At 34.6% G+C, this 21,133-nt stretch overlaps 3 protein-coding genes across 4 annotated transcripts; all 3 read right to left on the bottom strand.

Moving 5' to 3' along the window:
* Positions 1–95: 95 nt before the first annotated feature.
* On the bottom strand, positions 96–4,941 carry LOC145560386 (uncharacterized). The gene is made up of 6 exons (XM_081621636.1): positions 4,436–4,941; positions 2,768–2,967; positions 1,190–1,330; positions 1,028–1,108; positions 589–713; positions 96–495 (listed from the first exon to the last, which is right to left on the bottom strand). Exons 1-6 carry the CDS (start codon positions 4,656–4,658, stop codon positions 447–449), a joined length of 819 nt encoding a protein of 272 aa, XP_081477762.1. The 5' UTR covers positions 4,659–4,941; the 3' UTR covers positions 96–446.
* Positions 4,942–6,065: 1,124 nt separating this feature from the next.
* LOC145560387 (putative alkaline/neutral invertase B) lies at positions 6,066–11,137 on the bottom strand. Of its 2 annotated transcripts, XM_081621638.1 has the most exons (5): positions 10,846–11,137; positions 9,150–9,655; positions 8,417–8,848; positions 7,040–7,598; positions 6,066–6,718 (listed from the first exon to the last, which is right to left on the bottom strand). In XM_081621638.1, exons 2-5 carry the CDS (start codon positions 9,594–9,596, stop codon positions 6,423–6,425), a joined length of 1,734 nt encoding a protein of 577 aa, XP_081477764.1. In that variant the 5' UTR covers positions 9,597–9,655; positions 10,846–11,137; the 3' UTR covers positions 6,066–6,422. The 2 variants fall into 2 exon arrangements, with proteins under 2 accessions (XP_081477764.1, XP_081477763.1); XM_081621637.1 differs by lacking the exon at positions 10,846–11,137 and having other exon boundaries at positions 9,150–9,974.
* Positions 11,138–14,379: 3,242 nt separating this feature from the next.
* LOC145559050 (transcription factor GTE1-like) lies at positions 14,380–21,002 on the bottom strand. The gene is made up of 9 exons (XM_081620453.1): positions 20,721–21,002; positions 20,331–20,423; positions 19,472–19,693; positions 17,503–17,580; positions 16,851–17,075; positions 16,627–16,725; positions 15,367–15,425; positions 14,819–14,969; positions 14,380–14,709 (listed from the first exon to the last, which is right to left on the bottom strand). Exons 2-9 carry the CDS (start codon positions 20,394–20,396, stop codon positions 14,515–14,517), a joined length of 1,095 nt encoding a protein of 364 aa, XP_081476579.1. The 5' UTR covers positions 20,397–20,423; positions 20,721–21,002; the 3' UTR covers positions 14,380–14,514.
* Between the last annotated feature and the right edge of the window lie 131 nt (positions 21,003–21,133).

Consider the following 21,133-nt stretch of genomic DNA (forward strand, 5'->3'; position numbering starts at 1 on the left):
GTAGATGGTGGAACCGATACTTCAACCATTCATAACTCACCAATCACAGAGTAAAAAGTCTACTATAAATAATCTGCGAGGACAAAGACAAGAAATCCCAAAGGTGAAAAATGAGCTATATGATTCCATATTTCCATACATGAAATACAGGCACAAGCACATAAAATACAAGTGACGAGAAACAGTGTTTTAATTGCTCCAGATACTCAGTTATCTATGTTTCCGAGTTTCTGATGCTGTAAAATTAATGTAATCTTCCAGATAAATAACGTATGATTCAACATTAATCCAATGTTCTCCTTTCATCTCTAACTTTTACACAGCCCTAACTGGATTGGGCTCATGATAGCCCATCTGGAGTGCAAAGACGGTTAAATAAGCATAAATAAACCACCATTGAGCTTGCAAAACCATTTTCTTTGGTGCAGCCTCCTATAAAATGTAGCTTACACAACACCGGAGGGAAGACGTAGGACAAGTTGCCCGCCAAAGATGCTGTAAGAGCCACAAAATTGAAGAAGTCATGATATGTTCAACAAAAGCAATTAGACAAATAAGAACAAATAAGACTGGCACAAGAATGTCAACCTTTGAACATAGTAATAACAGAAGTCTGCCAAAATGAAAGTTTGCACTATTTCTGAGATAAGAACAAATGATGGCCACAGTCCATATCCCAAAGCAGTTAGAAGGTGTCCACGACTGTCCAAAACCTGGTGAAGATTGCAGAAAACAGTCATTGCTTGAAATATATGTTCAAGAACCTTCAGAAATTATGCACTTGCTTGAAGTTTGCCACACAAATGCATTCATAAGTTTTTTGATGGAAAAATGATTGCTGTTTCTTGTTTGTAGTGCCTTCTGACATTCGCTAATGATAACAAGCAGTTGGACAACTATATCTTAATCATTTTCCCTTTTAATTGTCTCTAATTCTCAAGAATTGGATGCAGAGAAAGAAAAGGGGAAGTTTATGTGAATTTCTTTATTTAAGATAAATTCTAAGAGGTTCAAGTTGCCATCAAACCTGAAGAACCCAATGGGCACAGCTCAAGAACCTTGCTACTCCAAGCGCAAATACATAATGCGCCGTAAATGGTTCAACGATCTGAAAATAAAATGAAAGAGTCAGGAATAAGAACATCTAAACAATGAAATATTTTGGTTAACCTTTTCTGAGATACTGGACCTTAGTATTTTGCATAACCCGAAGTTGAGGAAGCACTGAGGAAGCTTCTAAATATACACAGAATGCCCACGAAATCCTGTTTAAGATGTTGTGTGAAGTTGATGGATGAACCAAAACTGCTAAAACAGCACATGGTACTAGCTGCAAAATATTGGATAGAGAAAATTAAAACCATTTACGACAATAAAAAAAAAATGGGGAAAATGGGACATTGATGGAAAATATATATCAGAGTACATTAATTCAGCATAAAGTAAATATAAACACCAGAGGAATTATCAAAGTCCACAAAATGCATCAAAAGCATTTTGTTTCCCAAAAGTGTCAGATCATGCCACAATGGCTACGAAGCAAGTGTCACACCTCACACCCCCTATAGAGCTGGCAGGGGTGCATACCCTTCCTAGTAGGGTTGCATACCATTCCTAGTGTTAATACAGTTATTATATAACAAGAAATAGTTTGTACATGGGAAAATGCACAGGGACCAAAAAAAATATCATCAAAGATGGCTTCAAAGCTACATTTGTATTATATAAACCTTAAGAGTAAATAACATTAATTAACATTCCGTTCGATAGGTAGTGGCGTAGTGCCATATCTAGCAACAGCAATAGCAATAGCCTCTAGGTGCCCTAACACTGTCCTCTTGTGCATTACTAGAGTCTAGGTAGCTGGCCTACAACACAAGATTACCAATTATAATGGTTGTTCTGATCTTTTAAACAAGCACATAACTGACTAATAATGAACATTTTACCATCAAATAGAACCTTAAAAAGAAAGCGCAGGAGAAAATGAGAAAGAAACAAAGCAGAGCAAAAAGAAATATAAAGACAACTGAGAAAAGTTCAAGCAGAACATCTAATTGGAAAACCAAGATCAAGCCCCTGTTATGTGAGCTGTGGCTGTATAAAATTTTACTGATGATTTGGTTTAATTCAACAAGTTAAAATTTATAGGATATTGGCAAGAATGTTACTCCTAGCAAGCCCATCTTACCCAAAAAGAGTGTTTACAGGATATTGCCCTGTTGCACAACTGACTAAACAGGGGGGGTGGGGGGTATCTAATCTTACTATGGAAGACACCACTTATATCAATTAGGTCCTTTGATTAGCAATTCTCACGCACTAGTCCTTGGATCTCTTCAAAGTTAAAACACCAAACACCCTTGATGGAAAAATTCAGCATTTCAGGACATCCAAATTCAATGAACAGAAAATCTACAGGACTATCTCGATCTTCTAATATCCATATGCTCTCATCATCACCCTTTGGCTACTACAATAAATCAATAATACTATATAAAGAAACTATCACCACTATTACATCCAGTTACGACACGAGGAGGGGGGGGGGGGGGGGCTTTACGAAGTGGGAATTGGAATTTGGGAAGGGATGAAAGAATATTATATATTGCCATTGAAAAGGAAAAGAGTATTAGTAAAGGGTATTAAGTAATTTATTCCCAATATGTCCCCATCCAAGCCAAATAAGATAATGATAGAGTAATAATTTAAAGATTTCCAATCATCAGGATAATGATGAAAAGAATGTCAGAGTACTTTCACTCACCACATAATATAGAGCAAAGTTGTCCTTGTCCTCCATATATGTTGACCTCAAGTTAAATCGAATCATATAGATGACCCACAATGTGAAAACCAAGGTAGCTGAATCAAGCAGCGTGTGGATATCATATTCCATGACAAAACTGCAATACAGCCTAACTGCTAAAAATATAGCTGTAAGCTCCTGTGACTTAAGTGAGAGTCCTGCAAATCATCCAAAGTGGAAAAAATTTATTCAAACATCAGAAAAGATAACTTCACCGCACAAGATTGTAGCTACATCTATAGAATACAAAGACAGCAGTGTCATTTGGTATTTTAAAATAAGGAAATTCTATTAGTTGGAGAAATTATACAAAGTTCAAATTGAAATAAATAATTCATAAGCAGATATTTAGCTTCAGCCATGACTCCTCAAAGAGAACTTTTAGGAAACGAACGATGGCCTATTGCCAAGAACAATCAAGCCTACTTTGACAATAAAGAGATAGACGGAGGTACTAAAGTAATACTACGACATCATAAATGTAATAGACATAATCTAAAATAATGGCACAAGTGCACAACACATTGTACAAACACACCAATATGGTATGGTCTTAATTCAAGCAAAATTTAAAAGCTCAGCTAATTTGTGAGTTTTCAGTACGATGCAACCAAATTCCAATCTCACTCCTGTTCTTATTGGTTCTATCATGTTGGCCCAAAATCCACACACTATTTATATAGTTGAAGAATTGTTGCCATCTATTGCCTTCATCATCCACCATCTTCATTTATTCGAAAACTTTACTCTAGATATAAAATGAAATACAAAGTTCTACATAATATATCATCAGATATCATCTTAAAGACTTAAAGGGACAACTGAGAATAATTAATTCTTTCATCATCAACCACCTCCATTCTCACGAAAATTCACTCCCAATCATACACAAAGTCAAGCACCCTAATTGCAATTAGCAACACAACTACTCCACACAGATAATAACATTTCTTTTCCTTATAGCCACAGACAACAAGAAAGACACATTGCCTTCATCATAAATCACCTTCATTCTCTTGAAATAATTTCACTACCACTCTACATATAGATGTACAGTTAATACAAACATCCAAGCAACCTTATTTCAATTTTCAATACAGCTTATAGCCGAGTTCTAAATACTAAGCACATTTTCTTTTCATCATATCTCATATGTTATCAAAGGAGGGCAACTAGAATGATGAATTAACTCGAACTTGCTCTTCTCCAACTTACAACAACAAATGGTAGAATCTTAAATCAATCCACATCCTCCCCAAGCAACCGCCCCGTCCCCCAACCCCCTTCAACAGAAGGATCCCTAAGATACACTAACAAAAATCGAGACAAAAACGCCACAAAATACTTTCTTTTCCAAAATCCACCTAATTGAGCAAAAGAGAACACCATATAAAGCACCAAATACTTAATTCAATACAAATCCTCTACAGTAAACTATAAACAATTACAATAACAATTGCACAAATTAAACTACCAAATCCCCTAAATAAGAACCTTCAAATTTAAACAAAAACCCAATTTGATCTTGTAATTGATGAACTATTACAGCTAATTATACAATTCAACATCAAAAATCAAAATTAAACTCAAATTATAAGCTGAATATTCGCGCAAAAAGAAGATTACCAGCGCAAGTTTTCTCCTTCGTGAGTTTATAGATAAGAACAGCAATTCCAATAACATGAACAGCTTCAGCCGCAACAAAGAGATTATCGTGGTCACGAACCACCGCTCTCAGCAACACCAACGCCGCCATTCCGGCGACCACCGCAAGAAACGCCTTCACTTTCGGCGGTTGCCTTCTTAACCACGCCATAATCGTATGGATCGTCTTTCTCTGAGGCCTCATCTTCTCTCAATTTCTTCAAAGTTGGAAACTTTTTCTAGAAATTAGGGTTTTTTGCCCTCTTTGCTGTTATAAATTAATCAAGATTTGATTTTGATTTGAGAATTGGGAAGGTGGTGTAGTAATGGAGGTGATGAGAGAGAATGGTGTGATTAGCTAAAGATTTTCCATAGAATTGAATATGAATATTAATGAAAAATGAGGAGAGATAAAGAAATTAGCTTATTTTTCTTTTTTTAAGTGGAATTTCTTGAGAGATTTATGGAATTTAAGAATGATTTTTTTGACTTTGTTGGACTAAATTAAATTATTTTACGATTTTATATTTATCTATTTTGTAGGAAGTGAATATGATTTTATCAAATCTTAATTATAATTGGATTTTATTTTTATTCTTTTGGTAAATATAAATAGGGTGAAAAGTATATTTTAAAAGAAAAAATGAATATGATTTTGTAAAAAGGAAAGAAAAAAGTGATTTTATAACTTAATTTTTTTCTTAAATTAGATTAAAAAAGACTATTGGTATTAAAATAGAAAATCAACATAGCCTTTTGTTTATTTTGGTGAGGAGTTAGGATAGTGTGTTTATGAACTATGAGAAAATCTCGGTTGAATTGTATAAATTTTAGGAATCCTTGGTTATAACAAGTTTCGTTTTTAAAATAGAAATTTGAGTAAATATGTGTGGATCACTTACAATGATTACGGTAAGTTTCCTTGTAATTATCAATTCAAAAATGGAGATGGAAAAATTAGGAAATTAAGCAAATCAAAATCTAATTTAGGCAATATCTTTTCTTGTATTTCCACATTTAAAAACTTAAAATGGTTCCACGATATAACACACGTGTATATTTTCTTGTGAACATTACACAAATGTCACCTCTTTCTTGTTTTTAGGGATTGAGTTGGACACCAACTCAACTTCATATGTTGAAGACTTGAAGTTTAGCCCCTAATCATATTTAATTGAGGCATTAGATGAGTAGTACATATCTCCTTTATGATAAACCAACTTTTAATGACAGTTTTCTTAAACCTAAAAATTTTGCAAATTGTTGAAGCTATCAAGGGATAAAACTACGAGTCATGTAGGATTTTTGCTTGGCCAACTTTGTAATATAGAGTGAAACCTTGAGACTTTCACAAAAATCATTTTCACAAAACAATTGTATAAAAAAAATTGAAGGTAGATGTAATTTAACACATTGTTGACTTAATGATATATGTGATCATAAATTCCCAACTGGTTGGGGCGTCCCCAATGCCCCAACCATGCAAAAGGAGCTCACCTTTCCGTTACCGAGTAATCTTGACCTTAACATAAAATAAACTAACTTGAACAAGAACAAATTTAGATTGTTTCATTCATCATTCACAAATAAAAAGAAATGGCAGAGGCTGGAATACTATGTCAAATCCATATTTCGAAAAACAATTTTATTTCGAGGCAATGGCCTTTATCCTTCCAGCTAATTTCACCATAAATCAGTCGTGTGTATACCTATGAACCAGGTGCAAATGAACATTATGCACCTCCAATGTACGAGTTACATGCACTCGAGCATCTGGTGTGCGTGAATCGCATGCACTATGCACCAAGTAGCATCATATAATTCGATCACGACCAATCATGGGGAAGGGGATCACCTAAGCAAGAAATGTGCATGTACAAGAAAGGCATAAAGCAAAGAAATCTCAATTCCTGGTGTACAGTGAGCTAGGTTCTACACCCTAAGCTAATTAAAAGGAACAATTCTTGAATTAGGTGGTCCAGGAAGCTGATCTTCTCATGACAGGCTTCGTCTGTTTATCTTCCTCCAGAGAGATCATACCCAAATGTGAAGGGTCCTCTAGCATCATCTTTGCCACTAGATAACCAGCAATGGACCATGTCTGACACTTTCGGGCTTGCTTCCCAATGTATCGCCCTTGCTTCCCGTCATAATACTCAGGCCAGTTGTCTTTCAATAACCGTGACTCTGCAAGTTCTATGGCCCGTCTTGCTATCAGTGGGCGTCCAGTTTTGATGCATGCAGCTGTAAGGAGCCATATGAGCACTGAACCACAGAAGTTTGCAGTTTACGTTAGATGCACCATTATAGAGCTCAAGAAGAGTAAATCTTCCTTCTAAAAATAGTTAAAATCCCACCACCTAGTATAAATCTTGTTATTTTCGTCTAAGAAGGTTAAGTTTAACATACATTATTTTCTCTCTACATTGTCTAGGGGACCAATAACCCACTTCGAAAGTGCATATACTTATTATATATACTGGCCTTCGCAACATCATGCCACAAACAGAGTTGTACTCTCCAGGCCAGATATCTCCTGCACAGTATGAGAATAGTACTTTAAAATAAGAAAGAAGAAGAGTGTACCTGGCCAGGATCCCCCATTGTGATAGCTCCATCGTGTATTCTTAGGATCACATCCTGTAACAATGCGCCAATCATGGCTTTCAATGGCTGGGTAGCAAACTTTTAGTGGCATCTCACCAACCAATTCTTCCCACCTTGCTTCTATAAGATCCATGATAGCTGTGGACTGTTCTGGTGTGGCCATGGATGAAAGGATTGCAATACAGTTCCCCAAGCAGAACCAACGGATATCCATTTTTGCAGGGCTGACATTTCCTATGAAGTAGCCACCGCGAGTAGGCAAGAAATCAAAGACCCATTCTGGAAGAGAATCTGGCATCACATTGAATTTGTTTACTGCAGTATGAGAGTATTCTTCTGTTTTGTATCGATATATATCATTAAGCTGCTTGAAGTCCATCCAATAATAACTTCTCATGTGAAAGCTCAAAGCATTTAGACGTGTGACAATCCGCTCAATGAACTCCTTCCCCTCAACATCTTGCTTTAGCAAAACTAAAGCACACTTTAAAGCCATAAAGAACAGGGCTTGGATTTCAAGTGGATATCCATAAACACCCTACGCCACAGCATTTGCAAGTTAAAATGAATATCAGGATTCATAGTAGAAACACAGTATAAACAGTCTGAAAACAAGTCCTCAGATCATGTATAGCATATCTGTTCTGTATGGAATAAACTGAGTACAATGATGTATTTCTGCTATTTCAAAATTTGTGGCAGTAAAATATGGAGAGAATATGGAAAGTAAAAACAGTATGGTTTTCCAGTTTTTAAAACATAGCTTATATTGATGTTAACATCTGTTGAACAAAATGTCAGTTCTATTATGCCTCTGTGAGAGCTATGCTGATTCTAATTTCCTACTTATAGCTCTCTATGTCACATATGACTTTGAGTAGGCTTATAATAGCAAGTAAATAATTCAGGATGGTGACTCCAAGACAAAGAAAATACCAATCGGTGAAAGATCCAAATTAATTATTGACAGGACTCAACTTTAACCAACTTTGATATGTGGTGGAAGAACATGAGTGACTAGTCATTGTTACAAGATTCACAGTGATCCGATTTATAATACCAATTGGTCGATTCTTATTTGACAACAGGATATATTGACAAACTGACAATTCATGGAAGCTCGCCTATTTGACACATCAAACCAAGCATGGAAGTAACCTAGTCAATTTTCATCTCACTCACAATACACCACTCTTACTAAATGAGCTCATATTCATATGAAAACTGCTCATTTCCTCATTCCACTAACAAGTTTTTACAAAGAGTCATCAATCATACAATAGAAAAAGACAGTAATAAAATCATGACAAATTAAGTCAATAGAATCAGCATAGAGAGGTGTATGAGTGAGCTTACCATTCTGCGATCTATCATGCAGCAACCATCAGAGCAGAGGAGAGTCGGAAATGTATCAAAACCCTCAGAAAGACACAAACTAAGAATAAGACGCATACCCTTCTGACAATCCGGCATTTCAGCTAATGAAGTATCTCCTGTACTTTTTGTGTATGCTCGAAGCAATATGATCCACCAGAATCCAGAATCAATAGGGGCAACTCTTCCTATAGCACTTTCGCCAAAGTCTGCGATCAAAGTTTCATGATTTCTCACTGGGTCATGGAAAACTTTAAAGCTAGCTGGCATCACTCCTTCTCCCAGTTGAAACCGGTCTATCTTTTTCTCCCATGATTGCAGGCGCAGAGTTTTCAGAAGAAAGTTTTTAACAATTTCTGGTTCCCCATTCATCAAAAAAGCCAAAGCACTTGGAACAAAATCCCTAACAAAGACCTAAAAGAAAGAATGCAATTAGACCTTTTCCAATTACTAGTGGGCAAACCTTACAGAAAATTCAATTCACCTAGATTCAAATATTGTTAAAGGTAAGGAAGTGCACCAGAGTATAACAGTGACACATGTTTAAGCACACTTTTTTTCAGCATAAAATCATCAGAACTCAATGTAATTAACATAGATTCCAAGCTTCAATTTAGAGGATCAATTATGAGATTTCCATTATTCAGCAACCTGATATATGGTTCAACATCTTACAGGATGGAGATAAAATGACAAGATAAATTTAGGAATTTACCTGATCATAGTTGCATTTTTCCTCGGAACTATCTAAGGCTGCAATAGTCCCTACAGGTTGACCACGAAAGTGAACCAAAGAACGTCTCAATGCATCCCAGGCTTCACCAACAATCGGGTGAGGCTCAAAGCTAGAACGTGACCTAGGGGTACTAAAACCAGACCTTGGGGTGTTGATACCAGATCGACGACCAGAGCAAACAATATTTTCTAGATGATCTGCTAAGCGGCTAATATTATCAGCATTTTTAGTTGAAACCCGAGGTGACGTAAGGAAGTCATGAAGAGACCTTTCATCGAGGGATCTTTGTCTGTTCTCCAAAGTCAAAGTCCTTGGCTTATCTAACAGCTTTGAAAAGTCAGAATCTTCAGTTTCATCTAGTGCATATGGAACATCGAGTGGGCTTATATTTCCATTCTGGGGAACTTCAACTGACATCCCAGACATTCTTAAAGGCAAAAGGTTCAAGTGTAAAAGATCTGGTGTCGTATTTTGCCTCTGAAATCCTGCATTCGGAATCATTAAGATAAACCTTACACACACCAACAAGCAGGACAGTCCGGATATTAAAACATCAACTACACTACAGAAGCAAATTACACTCAAACAGGTGATCCACAAGCAGAACTCAAGAGCATTTATACATGGCCATGCATTGTTGATTAAAACCAAAATTTTTGCCTACGATGCTCTCGAATTCAGGACAAATGGACCACTTTAACAGCATATAAACAGCTTCCACTGACAGCGAAATCAGCAATTTCATTTAGCTTAGCTACTGCAAAACTTTCACTTAGTTTTTCTGATCAATGTTCTTCTATTATCAGAACCAAGAACATTGTCTTCAAATTGTGTACAACTATTACTTAGTGGCTCCTAATGCACCAAAACAACATTAATTGTAGTTTGCCATTTCAATAACAGATACATAACCCTCGTGAACCCTTACACAAAGTTATAAATTATTACTTTCCTTATTCGAAATAAGCCGGTCCCCAGCCAATCATCACTCGACAGCTCTGTCTTTTTATAGGTAAGCGCGATTTCAACTAACTAAAGTGTGATTCCCGTGAGGCCCTAACACTCATTCAATTACTTCACTTCACCAATCATAACACCATAGTCACACACTCACACTCATATTCTAGTTAAGTCAGCATGAATTTTGAACAATCATTACAAATATTAGTGTTATTGATTCTAGTTAAGTCTGCACCAATTTCCAAACAACCAATACTAATACAAGCGTAAATGATAACTTTCCAAAAAAAAAAAAAAAAAAAAAAAGTGTTAATGATAAGTATGAATCTCAACACCCAGAACAGTCCTACATGTTACAACACAGGCCATACTCAAATCCTCATTTTGTAAATTCTGGCATCTTCAGATTTGAAAAATGAATAAATTTGTTAAATTTTACACTTTTACATCATTTTTAACGAACAATTGAATTGACAATCCCTAGAATAAAGCATCAAAATATAAGATCAATAATATTGAACATCGTTGTTAACAAGAAAAATCATAAATGACATTAAAATTTGCATGAAATCATGAATAACTAACATACCCAAATCATAATGAAACAAAATAAACACAACCCAGGAAATAATTCTGCATGATTTAAATACCCAGAAAAAGAAAACTAAAATCAAGTGTCAAACAATGACTGAAATAAAAGATGATTGAGACTGACCTCGTATAATAAAAACCCACAACTTCACTTGAGCAATAAATGGAGAGAAAAAAGAGACAGCTCCCACCAAACAAGGTTATTATTAGATATTTATATTTATATAATTATAATAATTATATGAATAATAAATCCCAGAAATTATTCATATACAAAAATGGGTAATTAGTAAGTTTGATCACAAAAACTAAAAAAACCCAGAAATGACCGGCTAAGCCGGTAAAACACAAGAAAATGACTGGCTGCTAAGTTTAGTGAATAGAGAGTTTGGTCTATACGAAAGGACAAATCAAATCTGAGCATCATCAACTCAATTTATTTGTATTTGTAGGGGTCTCACTTTAGTCTAAAAAAAATGTTTGTTTTTAGAAAGACGTCTTTAGATGGAAAGTGATGTGAGCTTAAAAAAAAGAACTAGGTTTAACAAATAATTGATAAAAAGGACATTTTTAGTATAATGAATTTTTTAAAAGAAGGTGCTTGTTTTTCATATTGCCCAAGTGGTCCAAAGTATTGAGTACAAATATTCGTTCGAATAATTCTTGCGGAGTGTTAGTATTACTGAGATGACGAATGTATACAAAACAATTAGCATTACGTGTTTTGTTTGTAAGAATTAAGGTGTTGTTGATGTTAATAAAAATTAATATATATTTTTTAATAGCAAAACAATTAATGTTAAGTTTGACTTGATTACATATTTAATACGGAGTACTATTATAGTCATCGATGTTGAAAAACAACTTAAACTCAAATCTTGTCTCATTAATACTATATACATAAAAATAATACAGAGTACAACTTATGTATCTTGAATCTCTTTTCCTAAGGTTAACAACTCAAGGTTATTCTCCATCAACTTGTTGGTCCTAATGGCATGTTGATATTCAATTTTTGTTGGGTAATTGCAAGTTTCTATATTCTATATCATCATGCAATTAATGTCAAAAATTACCAAGGTATCTAAGGTTTTTTTATAAGATTATCAAAATGATGTCAATGATTCCTATAACTACTCTATAAGACCGAATGTTGTATCATTGAATGATTTACTATTTAAACTAATCATAAGACTCCTTATAGCATAAATGTTGTCTAAGATTATATATAATATTGTACTAATATACATTATTTTAAATTACGCTGATTTTGCCAATCAAAATAAACCCTCATTCAAGGTACGTTATTACCTGCAATTGGTGCTATTTTGAGTAACCATATCCAAGTATGTTAAACATAGTCAATAATTAGTGAAATCTTTGCATAATACAAGTATTGAAATGTTTTTAAAATAAACAATTGGTCTTGTATGGACCCAGTCTACAATAAATTATTGTACACCCAAAATTTGACACTTTCAAATAATATAATCAATGATATAATCACTTTTTTAGATAATATAATTATCTTTTTGTGAGTCATATTTTGAATTATATAATTTCATATTAAACCATTTAATGAGATTATATAATTATCTTTAGAATGATAAAATTTAAAAATCATGTTTTAAAATGATGTAATTTACTATTTGATACTTTTTATAATGATAAATTCACTTTTTGAGTTATACAGTTACATAACAACTTCAAAATGATATAATCACTTTTGTAGTAATATAATCACATCTGGTATGATATAATCACATTCGTATGATATATAAGAAGGTTGGGTCTACAATAAATTATTGTAGACCGGGTCTATTCTAGTCTTTGTAAAAAACCAATAAGAATTGAAGGCATTAATTACTTTAAATTTTAAAAAGTGTTGATTCTCCCTAATAATTGGCAAAATATGGTTAAAGAAATAATTAATTGACTTAATTTCAAAATAAAAGATTTGTTGACTTATTGTGTCTAACAAAAATGTAAATTCTTTCTAAAAAAACAAAAAACATGAGAATTCAAATACGGAGTTGGATAATTTGCTATAAGCAAGTTTTTTTTCCTTGATCTCATGAAATTGATAAGAGAGAAACTTTATCCACTTGAGCTATCTCTAACTCTCATAAACCATCTTTATAAACAGTAAACTAACATGTATAAGAGAATATCTTATAAATAAATAATAGTAATATTCCAAAAAAAAAATAAAAAATAATAATCAATAAGATAAAATAAATTCCCATTAAAAATTATCAGTTGACAAACCCCGCATTTGTTTTAAGCATATTGACCATTAAAAGAATATAGAATCTTTCTTTGATTAAATAAATGAGGCAATAAACCTTTTTAAGTTAACTTTTCATTTTGGGAAAAAGATAATGACAAATTGGTTGGTTAGGAAATTACATACAAGTATTATATAAGGTAAGATGGGTTTAGGAGGAAAGCAAGATGCATGTGTGTTTGATTCCAATAACACTAGTACTATCCTTTTCTTTTTTAATTTTATATTTATTACTTATTAATTACAAAATTACAATAATTAATTTAATAACTTAAAAAAATACGTAGTAATAAAATTAAAAAAAAAAAAAAAGAAAGAAAAAAAAAAAAAAAACTGAGAATTGGAGTATATTTGGAGGTAGAAACACGCACGTGTACGGGTATATTGGATCCAATAATAAAAATCTGACGTGAGAAAGATAGCTGTGTATAGCTGCTGCATGATACGGACTACGGAGTAAAGTGCATCAAATTTTCAGTGTCTATTTGTTGCATTCACTATGTACAGTTTAACTTACGGCGGTCTATTTTACTCCTTTGCCTCACGACTAGCAAGTTGCAAAGGCTTGCCGTGATTGGCTGATAATTATCGACTTATCGTACTTTTTTTCGTTTCAAAATAAATATCTCATTTTGACGAATATTGCCAATATTACATGATTATGTTTAATCATGTATTGATGCATATAAAACACAACTATTGCCGAAGTGGAGTACGTGACTAAATTAGAATAAGACACTGATTTTGAGTTTTTGACAACAAAAAAAGAAATTTAAAAAAATAAATAAATTGGGACAAGGAATTTTTGACAAACTATTTATTCAAAGACATCAATAAAAAGCAAGGAACATAAAGGCTAAAAAAAAAGTGCGCACACACAAAAACAAAACATTTACAAGTTGTTCATAATTAAAAGAACATGAACCATATTGAAAGGAATATAAAGTTTAAAGAATATAAGGTGCAATTTATAACTGGGTGCACCCAAGAGTACCATCTAATTTACGATATTTATACAATGTCAAGATTAATTATAGGAAAATGATGGCGTGACACGAAGATGTCGGTATGGTTCAGCAGGTTCCTGCCTTCTTGCTGCCTACCATATAAAGGAGATGTGGTTCCTCTTTATAGAAACAGAGTTCGCTGATGAATCCCTTTAAGAACCTCCCACACATGACCTGTCAAGGGATATATACTCCATATGCTCGAGTTCCAGTTTCATTTTCTACAGAGTTTGATCCATATATCTGAGACCTTTTGATAACTTTCTGAAATTCAAACCTTGAGTTTCAGTTATGCTCCCAGGGGTAGGGCACTTTGGGAAAGGTTTGGTAAAATGTCATCTTGGTAACAAGTTCAGACTACATATTATATTACATCAAACTGGGAATCAAGTCATAGTTAAAAAAAAAAAAATTGTGATATTTCTTTCAAGATAGTACTATAGTTACAGATCTTACAGAGCATAATTCATCTACTCTACATTGTTACAAGTTACAACAATCAAGATGCTACCTTTTTACTCTTCTTTTTGGCAGTCTTGGTAACGGCGTCACAAGCCTCTCTTTTCCGTTTACAATTATTAATATTGCTTTCATTGTTATCGTTATTGTTGCCACCCATGCTTGCTGCAGGCTTGCCTTGAGCTTGCAGCGCGTCTTTTACAAAGAATTTTAGCCTCCATAATGTAGATTCACTCTGAGCAACAGAAAGCCATGTCAAATGTAAAAATCTTACATTTATCTGACCAGATGCTAGCCTGTGGGGCAGACAATGTATTATGCAAACTAGATAAGGAAAAGGGTACCTGAGCATCTATATCGAGGTCCACCTCCTCAGCATTTGCTACAAACCCAGGATTGCTCATGGCAACAATCTCTAAAGCTCCACTGAGGTCATCGGTGGATAGTCTTGTGAGGGCTGTGCCAAGCTGCCTTTTCTCTTCGGTTGACATTTTCCTGACGTTTGATGGTTCAAATTCACATTTAAAATTGCAGAGAGCACATAGGCCAATGTTCAGGCAAAGAACCAAAATAACTACTAAAATACTCTAATTAAAGGTTGCAAACAAGTCGTTGGATTGGGTGCAATGTGGTAATAATCAGCAAGTTTGAGTGATTAGTCATTTAGTTTGGTTTTAGATTGATTCAGATCGGAATATCTACGTATCTTTTGTCAATTAGACATTAATTTTTATTTTGGGTTGGATCAATCTCAATTTGGACTAGAATAAGGTCATGTAATTTTGGGTAAAACTTGGGTTAGAATCAGATACACATTGCTAGGTTTAGTAGTAATAAAACAATAATAGGTTAAGCAACTACAATTGATACATATAGGACAATCATTGTTTACCTGCACCTTTGAACCAGTTGTTCCCTAAGATCTTCAAGGTGAATGTCTGCCTCAAAAAGCTGAAAATAAGATTAAGAGGAAAGATCAGGGTAAAATATCAATCAATCAATCAATCAAAGCCTTAATCCCAAAAGTGGGGTCGGCTAACATGAACCAAATTTGATTATTCCGTGTAGTCATCAACATAAATCTTTCTCCTCCATCCCTTACGATCCAAAACTTCATCCTCACGTAAATCCATGCACTTCATATCCTTCCTCACTCCTTCCAACCAAGTCATTTTTGGTCTCCCTCTTCCTCGTTTAATCCCTCCATGATCCCACTCTTCCACTCTTCGCACCGGTGCACCCTCGGGTCTCCGTCTTACATGTCCAAACCAACGCAGACGGTTTTCCCTCAATTTATCTACAATGCCTGCCACACCTACTTTCTTGCGATTAATAGATAACAACAAATACATGAACATTGCCTGAAGGGAAAATGGTTGAAGTTATAAGAGCCATTTACCCTGATAAACTTTATATTAGTAAGATATTTGTACCACATCTCTACTTGACAATAAGCCAAATTTCAGTTTATTTACTTCACAAAAGAATGACCGAGATGTTCAGAGGATTTCTGATATGTTGTACATTAATCATTATTACAGACATATTAAAAATAAATATGGTGTTTCAGGGATAACCAGTCCTGTAACTGTCAAAACAGTGATTGTGAAATTTATTTAGCTGCATCAAGTTACTTGAGTCACAAGGTAACTATGGACTTCTGAAATCATAGTTGGAAAAATAACCTTCAGAAATCATAGGTGAAGCTTAATTCAAAGTCAATTTCAGTTAGGAAACAACTAGAAATTAACCAGAAACACAAGAAAGAAATCATTTTAAATGGCTGTTTGAAGAGAGAGACATCAGGTTATATTCTAAATGAGAAAATTTCAAGCAGTATGGACATCCTCTGCATATTCATAAAGGGTAATTTGCTTTAAGTGCAACTTACTGTCTTACCTGGGTTAGTAATGGAATACTTATAGTCTATTCATTTTGAGAGTACTTTGGGCATCAAATTTGGAGTAGTTTGCAATGGTTTCAGAAAGTATTTCTGTTATAATAATACAATAAAATAAAAAATAAACATATATTTTTACCTTAGTTATCTCATGCATCATGTTTGACAGGCACATTGATTGTTGGAAAATTGCTAAAAATATTCTAAAAGTTTCACAGAAACAGTCCAATCACTCCGAGGAAAGAAACAAACCTCAGTGCTTATTTCCCTAGCCATTTTGGCATAAGTAGCCTCTTGAGCTAGCTGCATGCTAAGCTGTACATCAGCCTCCTCTTCTTCTCGTCTTTTTTCCTGCAACAGCAACCTGCCTTTTTCAATAGTGAAAGATTGATAAAATATGAAAAAACTGTAATATAACAAAACAACTAACAGCTGTGATCACACAAAGAATGGTCTAATGATCACTGGAATCTCACCTCTTCCGCAACTTTAGGCAAAAACTGTAGCCACTTCTCTTCAAACTTTGCCAACAAGGTCCTTGCCATGACATGGAAATCATTCTTTTCGTCATTATATTTCATTGCATTCTTGAAAACCAACCTCACATCTGCACAGATCTCCCTTACATGTTTATATCCACTATCATCCTTGGCTTCCATTTGTTTTTTTATCGTACTGAAATCCATAGGTTTTTCAATGATCTGGTAGAAACAGAACAGTTGAGTAGAAAATTTCCAGCAGCTAAAATAACTCAAAAGGCAAACAAAAGCAGATAAGTTGGAGGAAACAGTCCGTAAAGGTTTCACAACAAATCAAACATCTCTTAGATAATGCAATATCATTGTCCATTAATAAATATTCTAACTTCCTATTTGAGATTTTGTGCTCTCCAAGATGGAACTTTGACAATCAATTTCTCCAGTAATAATTAGAAAGACGAGAGGGAAGATACAAAGACAAATCTAACAATAATATTCTTACAACTTCTAACAAATTAACGGATAACAGTATCAAACTTTGACCAGTAAAGATTAAGCAGAAAGGTTTTAGGAAGAGCAAAGAAGTGTTCACAGTATAAAACGAAAAGAATTAAACAAGTGAATAAAATGAGAAAGGATTCAACTTTACCTCATAGTAATCATTCAAACCCAGGCCTTTGACGTCTACAGGTTCCATAAAAGGCCATGCCCACTTGTGTTGAGTGATCTGAAAAGCACAGGGAAAAATTGCGGATTATCAGGACAATTATCCAATTTGAAGTACGATTCTATAGATTGCGGCAATTGACCAAGAGCGTAAGAACAAGGACAGCCGCCATGTATCCAGCCATTGGTAGCAATTGAGGAGGTCCGCATGTACAAAGCACATCAAACATCTTAACAGGAAAAAGGAAGTAGTGCAGGCAGCACTAATAAGTGAAGAATTTCATCCAAAATTCAATGGTTTCTCCTCGTCACACGCACAACCAAATGGATGAAGGACACATCCTAGACATTTCAGCAAACCAAAACTACTTCACCCTTCTTTCAAATACCAAGCACCTTTTTGGCACTGCATAACTGAAGCAAACTCTACAAATCAGATATACTTATTCCGTTTCTTTTTAGATGAAACATTTCTAAATCTACACAATATATTTGTACGGAAAAACATAGTCATGTGGAGTTTGGTTAGATTCACCTTGATTTATACTTTCGAAATATCAACTTTCTTTATACCTTTTACAAGTTGACAATTAAGGATATTAACGACTGAAGATATGCATAAGCAAGAAAGAAGTGTTTAATCTAAATAAAAACGGAGGAAGTATGTGTTTAGCAATAGTTGAGAACTCAAGGGCAATATAGGTTGGATGCAAGCTCCACTGACTTCGTAAAACATGTAAGGCGGTAAGCTACATCTTATGCAACAACCTTGTCCTAAATCAGCATATAAGTGAAAATGTTCAAGGAGACCTTATTTCTATATAACAACTCTAATGTACAATAACCTACAACTTCTTAAGAGCTGCAAAGGAATTAGCTTGAGAGAGTTTGACGAGATCATTCCAAAGGTTCCTGTTGCTAGTTTGATACTGTGGTTGGTAGTTTGGAAAGTGAAAATAATCAGATTGTTTAGTTGGCTCAACTGAGAACCTGCCCACTTATCCAGCACTGTCAGCTGAATGCCTCCTTATGTTTTCTGTGGTCTCTCCTCTCTGTTCTAGAAAATACCACAAACATCTAGGTGAATCTTATGCACAAAGGCTATCGTTCAACACACTTGCAGCATCTTTTTATTGTTGAAATCTACAAGGTTTAGGTAGGCTTTTGGGTTGCAGCTCAGTTTTTGGTTGTCCATAAGAGAGCTGCCAACTTAATTCCACAGTCCAGACACCAGAATTTGAGTGAAATGGCACATCTCCCTCTCAAATACAAATTTAAGAACAATATGTCTTGTCTCTCACCTTATCCAGAAAACCTACTCTCCTACTTAACCACTAACAAAATAATCACTCCCATTCACAGATGACTTATTGAGAGGAGAGACCCAGACCTTCTCTGCCCCCAAACAATCTCAAAAAGAGCTTTAAAGTCCTATACTTCCCATCTAAACATGCCCATGTTCAGCTAATTCAGAGTCATTATGCTACAAAATTACCACAATAGTACCAATTCATAGCTCATATTTACTCAAGACAAGTGAAGAAGATTCTAGAATCAACACAATATATAGTTCTTGACGACTTGACGTCAATCAAGCAAATACATGAATATCTAGTGTTCAGAATAATTGGGAGAAGAACAGCTATCAGAGGATTTGTATCACTCTATTGAAGAATTCATATGCCCACTATCACCCCAAATAGACTTCATACCTAAAAAGCATAAGAAAACCATGGTTTACAGAAAACACTCGTGTATACTTTGCCATATTTGCAGTGCATCAATAACTCCATGAAAAGTAGACAACAGTACCCAGAAATGAAAGGTACTTACCAAAGAAATAATACTTGAGGACGCAACTCACGGAAGTACAAAACTGTTTCCAATATTTACTCGTAAAAATGTTATTTAAACAAGTATAAACAAAAGATGAGATATAACAAAAAAAATACCTGATTTAATATTTTGCCGAATTGACGTATCAGCTCCTGCATTCTCTTTGACGCAGCTGTGTCCTTGCTTGTTGCATCCTGCTGCTGCTTTTTGGCTTGAGTAGCATGTCTCTCTTTATCCTTGTCTTTGTCCTTAGAAGCTGAGCCACCTTTTGAGCTGTTAGCTTGCTTTTTACTGGTGTTCAGGTAGAACTGCTCAACCTCACGAACTTTTTTCTCGATCTGCATACATATAAGTATATAGCTCATGTTATTATACCTCATACAGACAATAAAGACACATTGACGATAAAGGAATAACACACTCCCAGACTGGTCTGCAAGAAAGTTAACATTGGAATATATTTTAGCGTGTAACATACTTGCAACAAAGAAAGCATGCTCGAACGCGGAACACCTCTAAGTCAAAATCCCGAGCCAAGGCGACACTTGCTGCCAGCCAGGCAAGGCCAAAAGCCAAGGCGTCGCTCATACCACATGTCACATCCCTAAGATTACTAATTGCTGATGCTAATGCAATACATTATGCAACAGATATTGACATGGGAAATTTTGCATCAAATTACACACAAAAATACTTCTAATTAATTCATTTACCTTATACCTCATGGATTTTTATTGTTACGAACAAACAAGCTCTTTCAACCAAGGGTAGAATTGCCATGTCATGTATTGCAATATGCATTCTTAATCATACTGAAATGCAACAACATTGGACATGTTTATGGTGCTATATTCATGCTAACAACTCTTTACAAATTTTCTTTTACTTTAAAAGATCAAAGTGATCAATCACCAACAAGATAGGTATACCCTAAACTAGCAATTCACACAACTCCAATTTCAGAAGCAAACTCACCGTATTGACTTGTGACAACACAACATCAACTCGATTCTTGTAATCTTCCATTCCATAATCACCCATTTTCAATTCTCAATTCTCACCCTCCATCTGAAATACCAATTGCACAAAAACCCCAGTAAAATTTAAGGGTTTCGCAACACATTAGTAACCCCAGTATTCCAGTAAGATTAAGCTTGAAAAAACAAATAATATTCTTCTGGCTTAAGAGTATCAACTCAAATTGCACAAAGTAAAATTCTAGCAACAAAATCACTGGTTATAATTTTTCATAACTTGGGAAATTCTAATTCATAGTTCAACTAATAACTCTACCTTAGAAGAAGATAGTTTGAAACTAAAATCCTACGATTAAAAAAAAAAATAATAAAAAAAAAAAAATCTTACCTGAGAAGTTGGTTCAATGGAGAAGAGAAAAGATGAGAAGCTGAAGCTGCTTCAATGGAGGAGAGCAAGATGAGAAGCTGCTACAATAAAGAACTCAGAGTAAGCTTCAATGGAGTAGAGAGAGAAAGAGGAGAGCAGCTTAAAATTGAAAAGGGACAAAAAATGGCAAAGAGGAAAGCAGCAATTTGCAGTGTCTGGAAGCCGACTATGTTGTAACTAACGGCGGTTTAACTCACAAGGGCTTTTAGGTCATGTAACTCGTGATCGATGGAGCACAAGCTTGGCGTGGTTGGTTAGGAGTTCACCTAACGGAGTAATAAATTTCGGGTCAAGTATTTAAACCCTCTCATTTAGCTAAGGAGCGCTTTAAGGATATAGTCCACCTATTTTCTTCTCCATTTCTCAGTCTGGTA

The sequence above is a fragment of the Chenopodium album genome, chromosome 9 (assembly GCF_948465745.1).
Source record: "Chenopodium album chromosome 9, dcCheAlbu1.1, whole genome shotgun sequence".
Classification (NCBI taxonomy): domain Eukaryota; kingdom Viridiplantae; phylum Streptophyta; class Magnoliopsida; order Caryophyllales; family Amaranthaceae; genus Chenopodium; species Chenopodium album.

Bases quoted from the DNA above. Each gene is read 5' to 3' on its own strand.
- LOC145560386 (XM_081621636.1), bottom strand. From the start codon at position 4,658: ATGAGGCCTCAGAGAAAGACGATCCATACGATTATGGCGTGGTTAAGA. The intron at 1,331-2,767 runs GTGAGTGAAAGT...AATATTTTGCAG, and splicing joins ACTTTGCTCTATATTATGTG to CTAGTACCATGTGCTGTTTT. The intron at 714-1,027 runs GTTTGATGGCAA...AATCTTCACCAG, and splicing joins GTGCCCATTGGGTTCTTCAG to GTTTTGGACAGTCGTGGACA.
- LOC145560387 (XM_081621637.1), bottom strand. From the start codon at position 9,671: ATGATTCCGAATGCAGGATTTCAGAGGCAAAATACGACACCAGATCTT. The intron at 8,849-9,149 runs GTAAATTCCTAA...TCTTTCTTTTAG, and splicing joins AAAAATGCAACTATGATCAG to GTCTTTGTTAGGGATTTTGT. The intron at 7,599-8,416 runs GTAAGCTCACTC...GCTGTGGCGTAG, and splicing joins GCATGATAGATCGCAGAATG to GGTGTTTATGGATATCCACT.
- LOC145559050 (XM_081620453.1), bottom strand. From the start codon at position 20,396: ATGGGTGATTATGGAATGGAAGATTACAAGAATCGAGTTGATGTTGTG. The intron at 16,726-16,850 runs GTGAGATTCCAG...TTGCTGTTGCAG, and splicing joins TGCCTAAAGTTGCGGAAGAG to GAAAAAAGACGAGAAGAAGA. The intron at 15,426-16,626 runs GTTTGTTTCTTT...TCTTATTTTCAG, and splicing joins CTAGGGAAATAAGCACTGAG to CTTTTTGAGGCAGACATTCA.